The sequence below is a fragment of the Pyxicephalus adspersus genome, chromosome 9, assembly GCF_032062135.1.
Source record: "Pyxicephalus adspersus chromosome 9, UCB_Pads_2.0, whole genome shotgun sequence".
In the NCBI taxonomy this organism is placed as follows: Eukaryota; Metazoa; Chordata; class Amphibia; order Anura; family Pyxicephalidae; genus Pyxicephalus; species Pyxicephalus adspersus.
Genome location: NC_092866.1, coordinates 61,327,419 through 61,345,928, shown reverse-complemented (window position 1 = coordinate 61,345,928; position 18,510 = coordinate 61,327,419). Strand labels below are relative to the sequence as shown.

At 40.4% G+C, this 18,510-nt stretch overlaps 1 protein-coding gene across 1 annotated transcript in view; it reads left to right on the top strand.

Annotated features, from left to right (window-relative positions):
- The window catches only part of SBF2 (SET binding factor 2), a 244,611-nt gene that overhangs the window by 170,308 nt on the left and 55,793 nt on the right, over positions 1-18,510 (top strand). Inside the window, exon 15 of the mRNA XM_072421567.1 lies at positions 2,803-2,952. Coding sequence (XP_072277668.1) covers positions 2,803-2,952 — 150 coding nt within the window. The remainder of the gene's footprint in view (positions 1-2,802; positions 2,953-18,510) is intronic.

Sequence of the window (18,510 nt, the reverse complement as noted above, 5' to 3'; positions counted from 1 at the left end):
TTCTTAAACTATTCTAATAAGATCCAGCCTCTGAAGATCTTTCATATACCCAGCACATAAATAGTAGGGCTGATTTAGGTGTATCTACTTACACATCACATCCAGGCAGAATCAACAACTGTAACACCATAACACACAGAAGCAAAGTTTTACCACGTGGGATTGTAAAAACATTCACTGCATTATCAGGATGAAAATGTACTTCCTTGAAAGCAAGCTCCAACCTCTGTAAGAGATTGCATACAATCCTGTACTAAGGTGGAAATCTGGTTGCTTCAAGTAGCCACACTACACAATGTTGTTGGTTCTTTTTCTGCTATAATAAATAAATCAGCAAATACAATAAAATGTATATTGAGATGTTTTTTTTTTAGTTTTACCCAGGTATAGTTATATCTTACAATACCATATTATATGTAAACTTCTGCAGCCTGTGCTGAGCTTTTCCCATTAGCCCTTTTGTAAATTCATATTATTATTTTCTCAGTCATCTGTGACTTTCCATAAAATGTGAACCACACACAGTTCAGACAGTGTGATTGATGCAGTGCAGTAGCAACATGTCATCAAGATCGTACAACGCCATCCCTGGAATGTCCCATTTTCTCTGAGATTTTGCCAAGTGCCCCTCCTGCCTCGTCTGTCACCTCGCAATAGATACCCCTGCTAGTAACAAGCCTAATATTTGGGTATTGAACCTATTTTGTTGTTACTAAGTAATGTCTTTGTGTTGTCTGGCTCAGTGCTTGATAACCGGTAGACAAGCAGCCTCTGGGATACTACAGATCCCAACATACTGGGGAATGAAGGAGAAGCAGCACACATAGAAGTCATTGCCGCTGTACTAAGTCCATAGTCATGTCACTAGCTGTCCCTCAAAGGGGTTCACAATGTAATGTCCCTACCACAGTCATATGTCTTTAATACATTGTAAGATCAAATTTGCAGAAGATGCCAATCAACCTACGGCATGTTTTTTGAATGTGGGAGGAAACCCACGCAAACACGGGGAGAACCTTTAAACTCCATGCAGATAGTGTCCAAGATTCGAACCTGGGACCCAGCACTGCAAAGACCAGAGTGCTATTCTCCTATTTATTTTCTCTTGGTCTGTTTACTAGGGGAGTCCATTAATTTGTGGCCTGACACTGATGGCTGACGCTGACGAGCTAAGCTCCACAAACACACATGTATGCCCTCTTAAAAGGATGACAGATAACCGTATTTATAACATTATCATTCAGTATTGAAATGGGTACCAGGCAGGGATTTTTTAGGCTTGTAAATAAATGAAAGTCCTGGGGGGGGATGCCAAGTGAAAACCACACTCACATGTGGTGGCCATGGCAGTGAGGGACTTGTGGCATGGGGCATTGTCCTAATAAAACAGAACTTTAACAACGTCCCTCTTCTCTTTTCCTTGATAGCCCCTTGCTGTTGCTTTACCAGGTTAGCATAATATTGCCCCGTGATGGTTTCTTTTTTTTAGTAATTCTAGAAGCAACCCATTTCACTGATTCATTTCAAGATTTCACTGCATTGACTACTATTTTGATTTTTGGTAAAGTGATGGGCCCAGGACTTATCCATAGCTGGATTACCTTCAATGAGGGAGAGATTTTCTGTAGATGCCTGACTCATCACTGCCTTTTGATCTGCAAAGTTTTGGCACCCAAATACCCCATCAGAATACAAACAACTGATTTGTTGAATCTGATCAAGAAGGAAAAAAACATGTTTTTGTTTTGTCCTAACCAAGATTAAAGGACAGCTATAAGGGTTGGTGACTATAGAAAACTTTCTCCTGGAGGGCTGTTTCCCTGGTCCACAGCCTGCTATTTGAAGAATGAAGTCCACACAATTGTGATCATTTGTGGGCTCTCCTAAATGCTGCTCTGTGCGATCTTCGCGTCACAATACAAAACATTACAAATATCATTTGCTTGCTGTGCAGAAATTCCTTCTCTCTATCCAGGTATTCAGGGGTTTATGGAAAGCGTGTATAACTGTAAATATTAGGTACTTGTACTGTAATTAAAACCTCCTTGATTTTGTTTTAATTACCTAACTTCACCAAAGGTTTTTTTTATCCTTGTCTTCATCTTCAACATTTTGTTTCATCCTGTCTTGGAAGACGTTCATCATTCTGTGTACTGTGGTGGTCATTTATAAAACCCACACAGGCTGAATACGGAGCAAAAACTTTTGTGTATTACCTTCCAACTTCTGAAGTGTTTATTTTTTTTCTAAAGTACATTTATTTTTCATGTAAGACGAGTTAGATTTTTTTTTTGCAACTTTTATCAATGTCTGAGGGTGTCTGTCCTCCCCTTTCTCCTCTCTCCCCCTCCCTTTCTCCTCTCTCCTCCCCCCCTTTCTCCTCTCTCCTCCCCCCCTAGAGGTAAAAATTTAATTTACTGCGATAATATATCCTCCTCTCTTTCTCCCCCTCCCTCCTTCTCCTCTCTTTCTCCTTCTCTCTCCCCCCTCTCTCCTCTCTCTCTCCTCTCCCCGTCTCTCTCCTCTCCCCGTCTCTCTCTCCTCTCCCATCTCTCTCCCCGTCTCTCTCTCCTCTCCCATCTCTCTCCCCCTCCTCTCCATCTCCTCCCTCCTCGCCTGCTCTCTTCCCTGGCTTTTCTCTCCTCTCTCCCTTTTGTCCCCTTTTTCTTGCTCCCCTCACTCTCTACCCCTTGCTCACTTTATTCTCTTCCTACCTTTCTTCTTGACTCTTTAGTGCACTTTTATTATCAATATTCAATTTTTTTTTTCTCCATCCCCCCTTTCACTCTCTTTCATTTGCAGACTCTGCCAGCTGCACTCCGCGCATTGAAGGGAAAAGCGGCCAGACAGTGCCTGACGGAGGAACTCGGCCACCACGTTCAACAGAACCGCGCCATCCTTAACCATCAGCAGTTCGATTATGTCATCCGAATGATGAACTGCACACTTCAGGTACCTTATGCTGTCATGTAAATAAACTTTACCTGATCACAAGAATATCTGTCACCTCACTGCAGCCATTTCACCACGGAACTAAAATCCAGCCCATCAATCCAACAATGTAGTTGGATTCCAGCACACATTGAATTGACAAGTATTGTAAGTCTACTTGTACAGTATAGAACCCAACAATGGAGTTTTTGGGTCATACGTGAGCTCTTTATCAAGATGAGAGGATCTCAGTACAAATTCATGGTTATGGTCATCTATTTTGTTTAATAAACTAATGCCCATTAGCGGTGGCAGTCAATATAGGATCTGGAGATGGGCTTAGTTGTGGCCCCTGACATCACCAAGGGCTGGATATACAGTTAGGTCCATAAATATTTGGACAGAGACAACTTTTTTCTAATTTTGGTTCTGTACATTACCACAATTAATTTTAGGTGAAAGATTTTGCTATGAACAGGTAACATGCGGTCACAGGAGCTCTCCATGCAGGTGAAACAAGCCATCCTTAAGCTGAAAAAACAGAAAAAAACAATCCGAGAAATTGCTACAATATTAGGAGTGGCAAAATCCACAGTTTGGTAAATCATGAGAAAGAAACAAAGCACTGGTGAAGTCAGCAACGCCAAAAGACCTGGACGACAACAGTGGTGGATGATGACAGAATCATTTCCATGGTGAAACCCCTTCACAACAGCCAACCAAGTGACCAACACTCTCCGGGAAGTCGGCGTATCGATATCCAAGTCTACCATAAAGAGAAGACTGCATGAAAGTAAATGCAGAGGGTGCACTACAAGGTGCAAGCCACTCATAAGCCTCAAGAATAGAAAGGCTAGATTGGACTTTGCTAAAAAACATCTAAAAAAACCTGCACAGTTCTGGAAAAACATTCTTTAGACAGATGAAACCAAGATCAACTTTTACCAGTATGATGGCAAGAAAAAAGTATGGAGAAGGCGTGGAACAGCTCATGATCTAAAGAATAGCACATCATCTGTAAAACATGGCAGAGGCAGTATGATGGCTTGAGCGTGCATGGCTGCCATGGCACTGGGACACTAGTGTTTATCCATGATGGAACACAGGACAGAAGCAGCTGAATGAATTCTGAGGTGTTCAGAGACATATCGTCTGCTCAAATCCAGCTAAATGCCGTCACATTGATAGGAAAGCGTTTCATAATACAGATGGACAATGACCCAAAACATACAGCCAAAGCAACCCAGGAGTATAATAAAGCAAAGAATTGGAATATTCTTCAATGACCAAGTCAGTCACCTGATCTGAACCCAATTGAGCATGCATTTCACTTGTTGAAGACTAAACTTCGAACAGAAAGGCCCACAAACAAACAGCAACTGAAAGCCGCTGCAGCCTGGCAGAGCATTAAAAAGGAGGAAACCCGGCATCTGGTGATGTCCATGAGTTCAAGACTACAGGCTGTCATTGTCAGCAAAGGGTTTAAAAACCAAGTATTAGAAATGAACATTTTATTTTCAGCTTTTTAATTTGTCCAATTACTTTTGAGCCCCTGAAATGAAATGATTGTGTAAAAAAAAAAAGCTTTAGTTCCTCACATTTTTATGCAATCTTTTTGTTCAACTCACTGAATCAAAGCTTAAAGTCTGCAGTTCAACTCCATCTGAGTTGTTTCATTTAAAATTATTTGTGGTAGTGTACAGAACCAAAATTAGAAAAAAGTTGTCTCTGTCCAAATATTTATGGACCTAACTGTAATATTCATGTAATGCTAGAGAAGACAGCAGGCATATTACAAAACATGGTTAGAGACTAGGGCCTTGCTACATCAGTGATTGGGAACAGAGACGATGCTGCAAGAACCAGTGGGATATCGGGACAAGGTATAGGAGATTGCAGCCATTACAACCCTCAGGGCCACACAAGAAGTACTAGAAGGCCACAAATTGGGCACCATAAGGTGTAATGTAGGGGATAGTGCAGGCCATTCTCATATATATATATTTATATATTATTTCCTTCTGTTTTCAGGTTGACATCATACCAAGTAATATCTTTGTATTTTGCATTGGCTCAACAAATTGCATTAATTACCGGTGAAACACAAGCTAGCAACATTTCGCGTTCTTAAGCTAAAGTGTCCGTAAACGCGACCCTTCGTTTTCTGAATGTGCTTAACGACTGCATCCATGTGTTCTAGTGTTTAATCTTGCTTACAATTATCATAAGATTTATGGCTATTTATTGAGAACGGTCCAACATTGCACTAAGGGGGGTTTAACTTTTCATTCTGAACATTTTTATCCGGAGCTGGGAATGCTGTTTGTGATGTTAACCATCTGCAGGATTTGTTTAAAGAGGAATGGAGCATCTCCGCTGCCGCAGTCTTTAACCAAAATAAAGCCGGTCTGATGGTCTGCGCTGTCCGGTGCCTCTGTAAAAATTCTCTCTTCTCATTGCTCAGATTGGAACTCTTTTCTTCCATACATCTCATATACTATGCTAACAATACCCATCATTAAAACTAAACTCCAGGCAGGTTGAGACACAGATTAAATATATATAATAGAGCTGGACAGGTTTTCTGTCTTCTGTCCATCACTGGGATTTACACAGCACAGCTTAGTCTGGCAGGGCAGGAGACCTGGCTTTTCTTACCTGCAGATCAGTAACATTTACAGGTCCCTTACCTAGCATATGACCACACAGGGAAGGCAGACTAAAGGCTCTTATCTCTTTCTCTGCTCTCTCCTATCAGCATTCTCCTTCATTGATTTGTTCTCCCCAAGTCTTAGGTCTAAAAGGCCGATATACCAAGTCACATTATACATATTGCATTTAAAGAATACGTTCAATGATAAAATAATTAATACAAAGCTCAGTTTGTCTCTTTCATATCCTATTTCAGCTTTAAGCTTGAAGTTGCAAGGTGACCACATAGTCTGTTCCATCACCACAGCTTTTTTTGAGTCTGTATTTCTGATTAAAGTTCATTGTCTAGGATTAAAGTTGTATCCAACTTGTTAATATTAATGGCTAGCCACGTCGCAAATAGACATAGAGAGATACATCCGGTGAAACAAGCACCAATTTTTGGAGGGGACTTTGGAGGCCAATAACAGAGTAATTTACATAATAAAATACAGTATGATCATAAAATAGACACTAGAATCTCCTATTGGGGTATCCATTGTGGGGGTATTCACAATTCACTTTCTCTATGCGTTTCGCGGTAAAGTCCACTTCCTCAATAGAAAGGAGATCTTGTGTTCATATATGGGAGCCTTATTTCACAAGATGGCAGAGGCTGAAGAGGACTAAGGCAGTATTATATGTATTTTTTTTAGTGACCCCTTTTGGTTTAGTAGCTTCAAAACTATATCTTCCAAATCTAAATCTAGACAAAGATGATCAAAACTTCTACTGCTCCACTAGATGATAAACATGCTGCTTGCATTCAACTTCAACTAATTTATAGTTGGTCCTTACACATAACACTTTCAACCTAGGGGTATACTGTCTATCCCAGGCGTGCCCAATAGGTGGATTACAATCTACCGGTAGATCGCAAAGGCAACGCGAGTAGATCGCGGAGCCCTGCCTTTCAAAATAAACTCTACCGCGCACAGGAGTTATTGAAGTTTTTATTGTTGGTAGACCATTTTGACTTGATCATTTTAAAAGAAGCTCACAAGCCAAAAAAGTGTTGGCACCCCTGGTCTATCCCTTCGGCTCCTATTGTAATGGCGTCCCATGTGCAAGATGCTTTCCCTCCGTAAAGAGTTTTCACCCTGCGTCACTTTCCCACTGGAAGCGTTTTTCATATGTTTAAAGTGTCCAGCCAAGAGATTCTAAATTACATGCTGCCTTAACGCAGTATATGGTGTTAGGTTATTGGTGTAACATCGCATATTATGAGCGAGCCTTCAGTTTTTGTGTTTTAAAGATTTTCAAGATTTTAGTTTTTTCACGTGGGTATATGTCTGTTTCTAAACCTTTATTGCATGAGGAGGTTTACAGAGACTTATTAGATTGGCTAAAGGAAAAACCATTACAATTTTCACTTCTTTAATAGAGAGAGAAAGCAGAAGCAAAATGTGATAACCCTCATTAGTGAATCAAAGTTCACTTTTCTAATACCAGACCAGTACAAGTACATAGATTTTATTTGGTTGCTGTTAGAAGTGTTTGGCTTCTTGTGTTCCTGTGTTTTGTAGGAATATCTGCCCAAAGTTGCCAATTACATTTGTGTTTTTTTTTTGCTTTTGCCTTCATGCTTTAATAGGCGATTGATAAAGAAAAGCTGATCATTGCTGTTGTCTAAATCAATTTAGACATTTTGATTTTGGAAACCTGTGAGGTGAATAACATGTAAAAGCTCACAATTCCACTGAAGAGTCCAGACCAGTGGTGCTAACTATATCTATTATGCGCTACAAATCATTTGTGACATTTCCATTCACTTCTGTACTACCTACATGGGTCTCTTACCATACTAGAAGGATCCTGCGACCCAGGTAGAACCTTTTGGAACCTGAGCATAAATCCTACTTGAACAATTAGTGTTGGGCATCCTGAGATGAATTTGAAGGATTCGATAGACACTAAATGCACTCTTGAGCATTCCCATATGGCCCTGATTTACCTGTCAGGTCCTCTTTAAATGAAGCATCATGTGATAGATATCCTCGGCAGTGTGATTCAGGCTTAGTCAGTATGACTGCGGTCCCCGCTGTAGTGTAAAAACAAAAGAGGAAAGAAGTAAATCCCCACTTCATTACATTACAGGCCGCTATAAAAGAAACAAACCATTAAAATGTCTGTAAACAGTCATTTTGGTTTAGATAATAAATTCCCCACTTTAGGTCCCATCTCAGGGGTTTATTATAACTGTACAGATCATTCCTATCATGGCTCCTGTCTGGCACATGACAAGCCATATACTCATTAATGTACTGGCCAAACGTTTATTATTAGTAAATGGCATTATGCATTTTTACAATGGGAACCGGCTTAGCGCTGCCGAAACACAGCTTGTTAATGTGAAAAACAGGATGCGGCCACTTCAACCGCCATCTGTACTTGGCAGGGTTTGTATTATGTTATCTTACACATGTGAGCTACCGCTGTCATCGTATGTCATGCATAAGCGTTAGACCGGCTCTGTGATCTGTATAACATATGATCTATGTAGAACATTGATACAAATTTAAAACTGTATTAATTAAAATTAATTCAGCCCACAGGGGGACTATTTCAGATTTTACTTGAATTAATCGTTTTTTTATTCTAGGGATTTTTTTTCTTTTTTAGTGATTTTTGATCTGCACAGATAATTCTTTATGTGCTGTGATGTAATAATTCATATTTGTGGAAAGCTCCACTTTGTTTGTTCTTTAGCTTCACTTTAGTGACTTCTCCTGATGTTAGTTGATGTCATAAGAAAGTGTATTCCACCAAAGATTATGACCCACAGATTAGTGAGGAGTTGGCTCCATATTGCCCAGCCTAATTGGAATGTTGAAGGTAGTTTGAGAGAGAAAGTAGGGAGCAGGCTTTTGTAGAGCAAGAGTATCTTTATAAAATCACTAATTTTATTTGTTTTCAACATCCTAAAAAATAGACAAAAATCATCTACGCTAACATGGATGCACTAGTCTTATACTTAAAGAGTAGTAATATTAAAGTATATTCAAGTACATTTACTACAACAGATCTGTTTCCCACCCAACGCGTTTCTCACCGCAGGGCTTCTTCAGGGGATTGAGATACTTTTGGGAATAGAATCATATATAGTATTAGTAATACAGTATGTTTATTTAGTTGATGTTACTTAGTCAGTCTGCTGCAGGCATCTTGTTGCAAACCACTCACCTGGCACCATTAGGCTTTGACAACCTAGAATGTTTTGTCTTTACACTCCCATTCCACAACGTAAATAAGTTTGTTCCAGGCACCATTAAATATTCATCTTTGCCATCCATGAAGGCGGCTCTCCCATAGACTCCGATTTCCCTTTGAACGTATTGTTTTTTGCCACCCTTACCAATTTGGTATGTTTGCACAGTGCTTCATGAACTGCGGTTTATGGTTGAGTTTCATGTATTAAGTGTTCCTACAAGATTAAATTGAAAAAGGGTTTTTTACTGCAAAACGCGTTGAGAAACCACACGTTTTCCAAAATCAAAACTTTTGCAGTGGACCAACTTTTTTCACATGATATAATTACCTCTGTTTGACAATCCTACCATCCCAAACGACATTACCCAAACAATGATTGGAAATAATATCAGTTGTTCATTGCGATGGTTATTGCACTTTCATGTGAATGTTAATTTCACACAAATCTCCATCCTTTTTTTTGTTTTGTATTTGGAGCTTAGAGATGAGTCAGAACCTTTTGACCACAAATGCACCTTTTTTCCTGATTTTGCCACAGTTATCTAGTACTACCCAGAGACATAGGCTGCGTACACACGTTCAATCATTGTCATTGGAAAGGATCTTTCAGGATCCTCTCCAAAGACAGAACACTGAAATATGCATGAACACCGTTCTGCTGTATGGAGAGGGGGATAACGATGGAGCAACACCCTGCTGTACTCTCCCCCCTTCAATTTATTATGATCGTTCGTTGTTCGTGGACCTGCCAGGAGGGATCTATGAACGACACACAACGAGCACTGTACACACTTCAGATTCTTGTCCGATATCAGCCCTGAGGCAAATATAGGACGAGAATCATTGTGTGTACCTAGCCTAACACGTTACCAATGACATCTTGCAGCTTGAGACTAATAATTCTCATCTAAAGCCCTGATGATAAAGGGGTGTTTTAGAAACCTGGAAACTTTGGCTGCCCCCCAAGGTTTCTAATAATATGGCTGACTTAAAAAGAAGTAGTGCTGTTCTCAGAGCTAATCTGTTTGTTATCTGTTTTTGGTGTACTGCAGGAACCCAGCAAAAAAGTTTCAGTTCTTGTCACATTCTACAAAAAAAACTTGATCCATTGAACAAGAACATTGTGAAAGTGATTCATGTCCTTTCATAAACAGCTAATAATTCTAATAGGATTACAATTAGGAATGATTAGTAGATTAGTGGGGTAGTACAGTAATAGCAACCTTCCTACATCTAGGAACAATCATCACTATTTAATGCCAGCCAAAGCACCATACGCGTGATCCTCGGTGTCCCCGCGCGGAGCTTGTACAAGTCTATATTTAGAAGTGTTAGCATGCTTATATAAAAGCTTTTACTCCATATTACTTTGACTTTTTATACTAATTTCGGAAGTTTTTATAAAAGGCTGTTTGCTGAGTCAGCCCAGCAATGTGCGGCCATTGTCCTGACCCCTTTCTCTGCTGCATATAGTCAATTCATCAATGTGCGGCCATTGTACTGACCTCCTCTTCTGCTGCATATAGTCAGTCCAGCAATGTGCAGCCATTGTACTGACCTCCTCCTCTGCTGCATAATAGTCAGTCCATCAATGTGCGGCCATTGTACTGACCTCCTGTTCTGCTGCATATAGTCAGTCCATCAATGTGCGGCCATTGTACTGACCTCCTCTTCTGCTGCATACAGTCAGTCCAGCAATGTGCAGCCATTGTACTGACCGCCTCCTCTGCTGCATATAGTCAGTCCATCAATGTGCGGCCATTGTACTGACCTCTTCCTTGCATATAGTCAGTCCATCAATGTGCGGCCATTGTACTGACCTCTTCCTCTGCTGCATATAGTCAGTCCAGCAATGTGCAGCCATTGTACTGACCTCCTCTTCTGCTGCATATAGTCAGTCCATCAATGTGCGGCCATTATATGGACCTCCTCCTCTGCTGCATACGTAGTGCAAATGATAACAATGTGCAGTTATTCTATTTCAGCGATGTAATCTGCCCTTTTATTGAGAAAAAATGTTTTTGCGGTTTTATATTTAAAAATTGTATATACTCCTATTTTGAAATTGGTTTTCCTTATAAACATTTATCACAAAGTGTATACATGGTCCTTTATTTACAAAGCAGTCCCTTTATTCTTTCTAGAAGACAATGCAAATCCACAAGATAAGATTAAGTTAAGATTTTGCTGGTTTAAGAGGAGTTGGTATATACTTCTTTTGAATCTTAAGGTCTCTGTTTAGCATAAGAACTGCTCACCATATTTTTTAAATCACTTTGGAGCTCCACCTCCTGGCTGTATGTGATAAGTATGAAATATTCCTATTTTACCAATTCAAATGGAAAAAATTATTATATTTCTAGTGCTTAATAAAAAGTATATAAAATATCTTCATATTCCCCCTGTAATCTCTCCTCCTTTGAGCAGCTCCCTCCAGTCTGGCAGATCCCTTGAGAAATTAAAGGTATTTTTATGTTCTTCTCATATACCTTTTTAAATGCCATTGAAGAAGTTCATTAACATTAAACAGTATACCATATAGCCCTCTATAAATTAGGCTTTATATCCCCTTTTATAGCTCGCTTCCAGTAAAGCCCCATAAATGCTGGACTGGCTGTCTGTCTTCCTGACTGTGATCTGTTAAAATAGCAGTTTTTATGGCCCAGTTTACAATGAAAATCAAGGCAACCAGTTAAGTTCAACATTCAAATAGTTATATATGAACTACTTGACCTGGCTGTTTAGCCAGTTCGGTGATATAGGCCCCCTACAAGACAACACAACCAGGTTCTGCACCTCGTGCAGACTACTTTAGAGTTATGCAATAGGGCCCGGTGCAGGAAACACCCCAATCTGTGATTGGACAGCAACAAGGCAGAAGCATTCTGGTGAGGTCTCCCTCTGTACGTTTCTGGCTTGCAAGTGTGTTCACAGTGTTTGTGTTCGTGTTCAGTGTTCACAGTAGTCTTCCGGTCTGGCTGTCTTCTGTTGGACTAGGTAGTGATCTATTGTCAGTCTTGCAGCCATCCGGGGAAAAAAAGTTGAGCTCTTTTTACTTTCTAAGATTAGTGGCTCCACCACTTGCCATATTTCTCTCCGCCCTTTCCCTTTTATTCTCAACAAACATGATGCTCTGCTGATCCAAATAGCGCACTGCAGCTAAAACTTGAGCCTTAGGGGAAATGGGCTCACTTTCCTAATGTACCAAAATGAAGGGAATGGTGTCACACTTCATGCCCAGGTGTTCATGTGAATGTCAGGACTTGGGGGAGAGGAGATGATCCATGCTGGCAGTAACCTACATTCTTGATATTCTACCAAAATCATTTGGATTATGACATACAAAAGGGTATTATAAAAATGCCTGGAAATAGGCTTTAAATGTATGTACTGCCAAAATTTCGGTTTGTCCCATTGGGGGGATTTTTCTTCATTTGCTTTCCCAGTAACACAACATTGCTTAAATCCCAAATAGAAGAAGTAAAAATAGATAACCAGAAAGATGTTTGCACTATAACTGTAGCTTTTGCGGGTCAAGAGTTGCAGATCTTTTCAGACAATTCCCTGTCTTCTTTAAAGAGTGCTAGAGGGGGAAGAACAGGAAGTGTAGAATTAGCCTTTAAAGTGGATCCTAAGTTTTAATTTGTTCTTTATTTTTTGGTCCACCCCTCCTGGGTTAAAAATTTTAAAGTTTTTATTTCCCCCCTTCATATTCCAATGCTCCCTGCTTTAACAATCTCGGGTCCTAAGCTTCTTGTTTACATCCCCCAGACCATCACACACACTAGTCTGAAGGCACATCAGGACTTAACGGTGCCACATGTCTTTGCATGAACACTAATTATGCACAGAAATGAATCTTTTATCGCAGCTCTGTATCTGTAAATAGCCATTTTAGGTGTATGATGAAACCTTACAGAAAATGAATTCTTTCATAGGAATGTTTGACCAACAACACATTCCCCCCCAATCCTCGTGAGTCACGGTAAGGTAGGGGGTAATTATCTAGATGAACGTTAGCCGAGATGTGACAATAGCCACGAGCGATGGCTTTGTGGCTTGTTGATGGATTCTGCCTTCCATGCTACAAATAGCTCGCTAATTAAAAGCAGTCGCTGCCGTGTTTGTAACTGGCTCGCGCATCTTACAAACACCTAATTCAAGACAGACATCTCTCCGACTGCCGCTGTCTGTGTCTGCGCTGCTGTTGTGGCCCTGAATGTAAAGAATGTTTGTATCCCTTATATACAGAATTCCTTCTCCCTGCAAGGAGACAACATCTGCCAACTGCAATGGGTTGAGGATAACGTAATACATCTGTACAACTGTAGAGCGCTCCGTATAATACTGTACAATCGCAGCGCGTTTTGTATACTACTATACAACTGCTCAGTACTTTTCCTAGTCCTGTACAATTGTAAAGACTTTGGTTAATACTGTATAAATACAGTGTACTGTTCATTGTAGTGAAAGTACTGCAGAGCACTTTTTACTTTGTAAAATGCCGTACAACTGCTGTACAACAGCACTTAGCATAATACTGTACAACTTCAGGGATCTCCGTATAATATAATACAACTACACAGTACTTTTCATAGTACTGTACAACTGCAGAGCGCTCTGTAAACTACTCTACAACTGCGCCGTATAATACTGCGCAATTACAGCGGACTGTTCATGAAAAAACTGCAAAGCACTCCATGAAATACTTACCAGCACAGCCCTCGGAGCACTCCTTATAATACTGGAGAGCTCCCCGTAAAATACTGTACAATTGCAGAGTGCTTTATATAATAATGTACAATTGCAGAGTGGTTTATATAATTCATTTTAATTGCAAAGTGCCTTTCAAAGTACTTTAGATATCTCCATATGATACTATTCAACTGCAGAATGCCCTGCCTAATAGTGTACAACTGTGCACTCTGTATGATACTGTGCACTCCGTAAAACGCTCTACAATTGCAGAGCACGCCTTAAAAACTTCTACAACTGCAGAGCGCTGCGTAAAACGCCTTACAACTGCAGAGTGATCTGTATAATACTCTACAACTGGAGAGCGCTCTGTAAAACGCTCTACAACTGTACAGCACTCTTTAAAACTACACTGCACTCCGTATAATACTCTACAACTGCCCAGAGCTCTATTAAAATGTTCTACAACTGCAGAGCGCTGCGATAACGCTCTACAACTGCAGAGCGCTGCGATAACGCTCTACAACTGCAGAGCGCTGCGATAACGCTCTACAACCTGCAGAGCGCTGCGATAACGCTCTACAACTGCAGAGCGCTGCGATAACGCTCTACAACTGCAGAGCGCTGCGATAACGCTCTACAACTGCAGAGGGCTGCGATAACGCTCTACAACTGCAGAGGGCTGCGATAACGCTCTACAACTGCAGAGGGCTGCGATAACGCTCTACAGCTGCAGAGCGCTGCGATAACGCTCTACAGCTGCTGAACGCTGCGTAAAACGCTCTACAGCTGCTGAGCGCTGCGTAAAACGCTCTACAGCTGCTGAGCGCTGCGTAAAACGCTCCACAGCTGCAGGGCGCTGCGTAAAAGCAAAGAGCTTTCCTGTACAACCAAAGAAAACAATGTATGTTGTTGGTTATCTGGGGAATGCTCACTATAATACTATACAGCTGATGCTTGCAATGTTTTTCATGGCTCATAGTTTATATTTTATTAGTCGTGTCAGTCACCTTTTCCACACTTCATATTCAAAAGGCATCAACTATGCTCTGTCACTAAATGCAGCAAATTAGACCTAGACTTGTCATGCTGCGTGTCCCTTCACCTGTTAGATAGCCAACCCGCAGATCCCAGGTCATGAAAGCATGTTAAGCTTGGACCAATTCACATCTATGCTCAGCATTCCAATGCAGTAGAGCTGTGCAGTGTTATGTGCTTTATTACAGCAGCTCATTCTTTGACCTGCTGCTGCTAGTCTGCCCTTCTGTAAATGCTTGTTCTAAGGCTTTCATTCATCTTCTTTTGTTTTAAAAGGATCACTGTCTTGAAGATAGAAGAAGGATCAGGGCATCTAGCTTTTCTGTGTTTCTCAACATTTTTCAAATATTTTCCAGGTTAAAATCAATGAAAATTTTGAAGCTATTGGATCAGAAAACCAGCCGGACAGTTGCCATCTGTAGAAGGAGTGGGCAAAGAGCGGCGAGTAGTGTTTTCTTGACATCTAAAATCTACATCAGCCGGTGATTCCCAGTACATCTTCTGTATCTTACCCATTAGCATTATGCCCAGCTATCTGTAAAGACTAGAAAACAACTTTAGTTGAACTTTAAGAAGCGTTGTCACCCTTCCTATTTATGTAGCACAGCTGGGATGAATGGATTGCTCGGCTATGTGCTTGACTTTTCAAATCATTGTTATCCGGAGTATAAATACAATTCTTTTCTTTTCCAAATATCTGTTTGTTGCAGGCCCTAAGTTTACCAAAACAGTTGTGGACTTTAATGATGTTTTGCAATTAGTGACAATGTGATTACTCAGCCCTGACTCTTGCTGGCCAGGATTACAATGGAATTTTCCTCTTGATGTCTCGTGTCCTCCAACACTGAGCAGTTGAATCTTTTTTTTTTTTTTTTTTTTTTGCAAGGGTCGCGGAATGCATTTGGCGGGCTGGTATCACAGCTGGTGTAGTTTAAAGCTTGGACTGGGGTCGCTGGAGAGAGCTGCTGCTCACTCTGAGAACAAAGTGCGAGAGGACCCTGGCATCCCAAACATTTCCTCTGCTCTCTTGTAGACACACGCTGTCGCTAGTTACGATGGGAGGCCTCATGACGCTCCTCACAAACATGCCTGGCATCCCAGATTTAAGAAATGTCAGATGTGCTGATGCCGAGGAGGGGTGCCGTGTCATTTTTTTTCCCAGTCTTGTATTAGACGAAACAGAACAGTCACAGCGCTTTGTCACCAACACAAGCTGGGTGCAAAAAGTCCAAAGTTGCATTACAGTGATTACAGTCACCAAACATTCAAAATTTATGAATCTGTTTTGATTACAGATTTACGGGTCATTTCTAAATCTGTAAAACAAAAAGTGAGTCAGAGTCAGTCAGAACCTTTGCCAAATTCTCATAGCTGTCGGTGACAGCACCAAGAAGATGTCCTGTAACTTACCTTACCCTTTCAATAGGGGTATGTACCATTCAAGTCTCTGACACAATAATGCACCCAACTCTAATTTGTTAATTGGTAAAGTGAAAGGTTGCCACCGGAGGAGAATGTAAGTAAGCACTTTCAACGGTGGTGGCATGGCGGATCACTAGGGTGTCCATGTTTAGGGAGGAGATGGGGTGATGGAATTTTGTAACAACCCTGAACCTCCCCCTAGGTTAGTAACTGTTTTTGGCCCATGTGTAAGCTACCAATTCCAAGAGCACTTGTGGGCTCATTTTTCCTCTGACATCCACTCTACTTATAGCACGGCAGACAAAAACTACCTGGAACAGTGAGGGCCCATTCTCATCAATGCAGTTATTTAATATGTAAGCCATGATGATCAAATCCATTCCATGCCTAAAAAAAATGGCACCACAAACTATCTTCTCAATACATGTATTTTGCTGCATAATTTTGGGCAAAGCATGTTGCACCCAGCTGGTGAGAACGGGCAACTAGTTTACAGATTGGTGTTTCTATTTTAGTAACTGGTACATAATCAAGTCTGTTTTTTTCAGTACTAGAAGTTTTGGCTAGTTACATTTAAAACTTCCAAATATAGTAGCAGTTTGAATTTTTTATGCAAATATAGGTTCAAAAAAAGTGAAAGTCTATTGAATCTTCAGGAAGGGTTGCTGTAGGAGTAATTTTAAAAGAGGTGACCATCAATCATGTGAATCCTGGGAGGGGAGTCGTCTTGTGAGTCAATGGTGGTAATGTTTTCAGGCTCATGTCTAGATGGTCTGATAGCAATTCTTAGAATTCAGCTCTGGAAATTGGTAAAACATGGAGGTTTTGTCGTAAAAAAAAAAATGTTCAAAGATGGTCAGGTCTGAGTTTTTGTTTGGAAGCATCTGCAATCTATATTGCCTAAAGAGGACATTTCAGTAGCATTAAATACATTCCTGACATGCCACAATATACATAAACAGTACCTTTTTTTTTCTTTTTTTTGCTCCACCTCATATCATTAAAAAGCTGTCCTTGAGGTCCAGTCAGCATAATAAGTATGTAGAACGTACACCAAGCAATCAAAAAATGCCTTGTGCAGCAGTCACCAGCCCGTCGGCATCCACTGGGCCGAAGTCCAAGTCTCAGGAAAAGGTCAACCAGCACCAAAGACTTCACAGAAGTGTAAAAGAAAATGACTTTTTTTATTTATTCTGTGTTAAACAAAATATAAAGTCCTGGCATCCATTGAAATTTGAATCTTAATACAACTCAATTTATTAAACTCTAAATGTAGCTGTTGTCTGCTTTGATGTCCTTGGTGCTGGTGTACATTGTTTTAGACCTATCAGTGACTGCAGTATTTCCTTTAGTCTGTTGCAAGCAGGAGGAAAGATGTTCTCAGTCTCTTTTTCCCTTGATTAGCCAAAACATTGCAAGTTCGTAAGTCACAAAGTGGAAGCCTGCAGCAGGCGCCAATTTCTGACCAATATGAACTTCATAGGAACTGTTCATCTTTCTGGAGAGAAAAACGGACAAGACATTGTCGGGGGGAGTACTGTGATATCTGTGGGATGTGATACTAAAAAGTATCACATTTATATATCACTTAGCGTGCATTTAACATGCACCTATATAAATGATGTCAGGTCCACTTCACAGGATGAACTTGTGTTTCATTTTATTTGCTATTAAGAAGAGGACAACCACACATTCCCTGTACAGATTCATCCCATGGATTTGCTGCTTGGCAATGTGTAAAAATTGCATGCATTGCACACCTAATTGTACATTGTAACTAAAATTCTTTATTGTAGAAGGGACAAAACAAAATACCTTTGCAATCTTTTGTGTAATGTATACTGAGCTGTGAAAGTGCAGTGTACGATGCAGGTATAGCTGGCTGCTGGAAATGTATGAACTCCGCTGCTCATGGGCGGGAGTTATGCCATTCCAGCCTGGCCAATCATCATGGCCGGAGACCCTGAAACCATGAGAGGACTACGTAAAGATGTCAGAGTAAGGAGAGTTTATTTAAATGATTGCAAACAGGCAGGTACATTTTTTTTTTATTACAGAAGAGACATTGTCTATCCCATCTGCAATAAAGAACCCACCTGTTCGCCATTATTTAATTTTTAACTTTAGTTCCCTTTTAAAGAAAACCACATAATAAATGAAAAATGTCGGTAAAACACTACAAATCTTATCATCAACATGAAAAGTATGCACCTAATATGAAATGAATACGATTTATTACATAATGTATTCTGTCTGAAATATTGGATTTTCCTTTTTTTTTCCACTTTGTCATTTCGTACTGCGTGTCTTCCAAGGTCATGCCTTGTTGCAGCATCCATTAATATTATTTCCATGCTGTAAGGAATTTCAAGTAAATTATATTTTGTAGCATTGACCTGAGTCCATTTTTGTCACATGTTATGCTCATAGCTGAATAATGGTTTCAGCATGTCACAGTGGAAAACTCATAAAAGCTGTTTACAGGTCTGAAATTTCTCCGGAGGATTCAGACCAACCATCTCC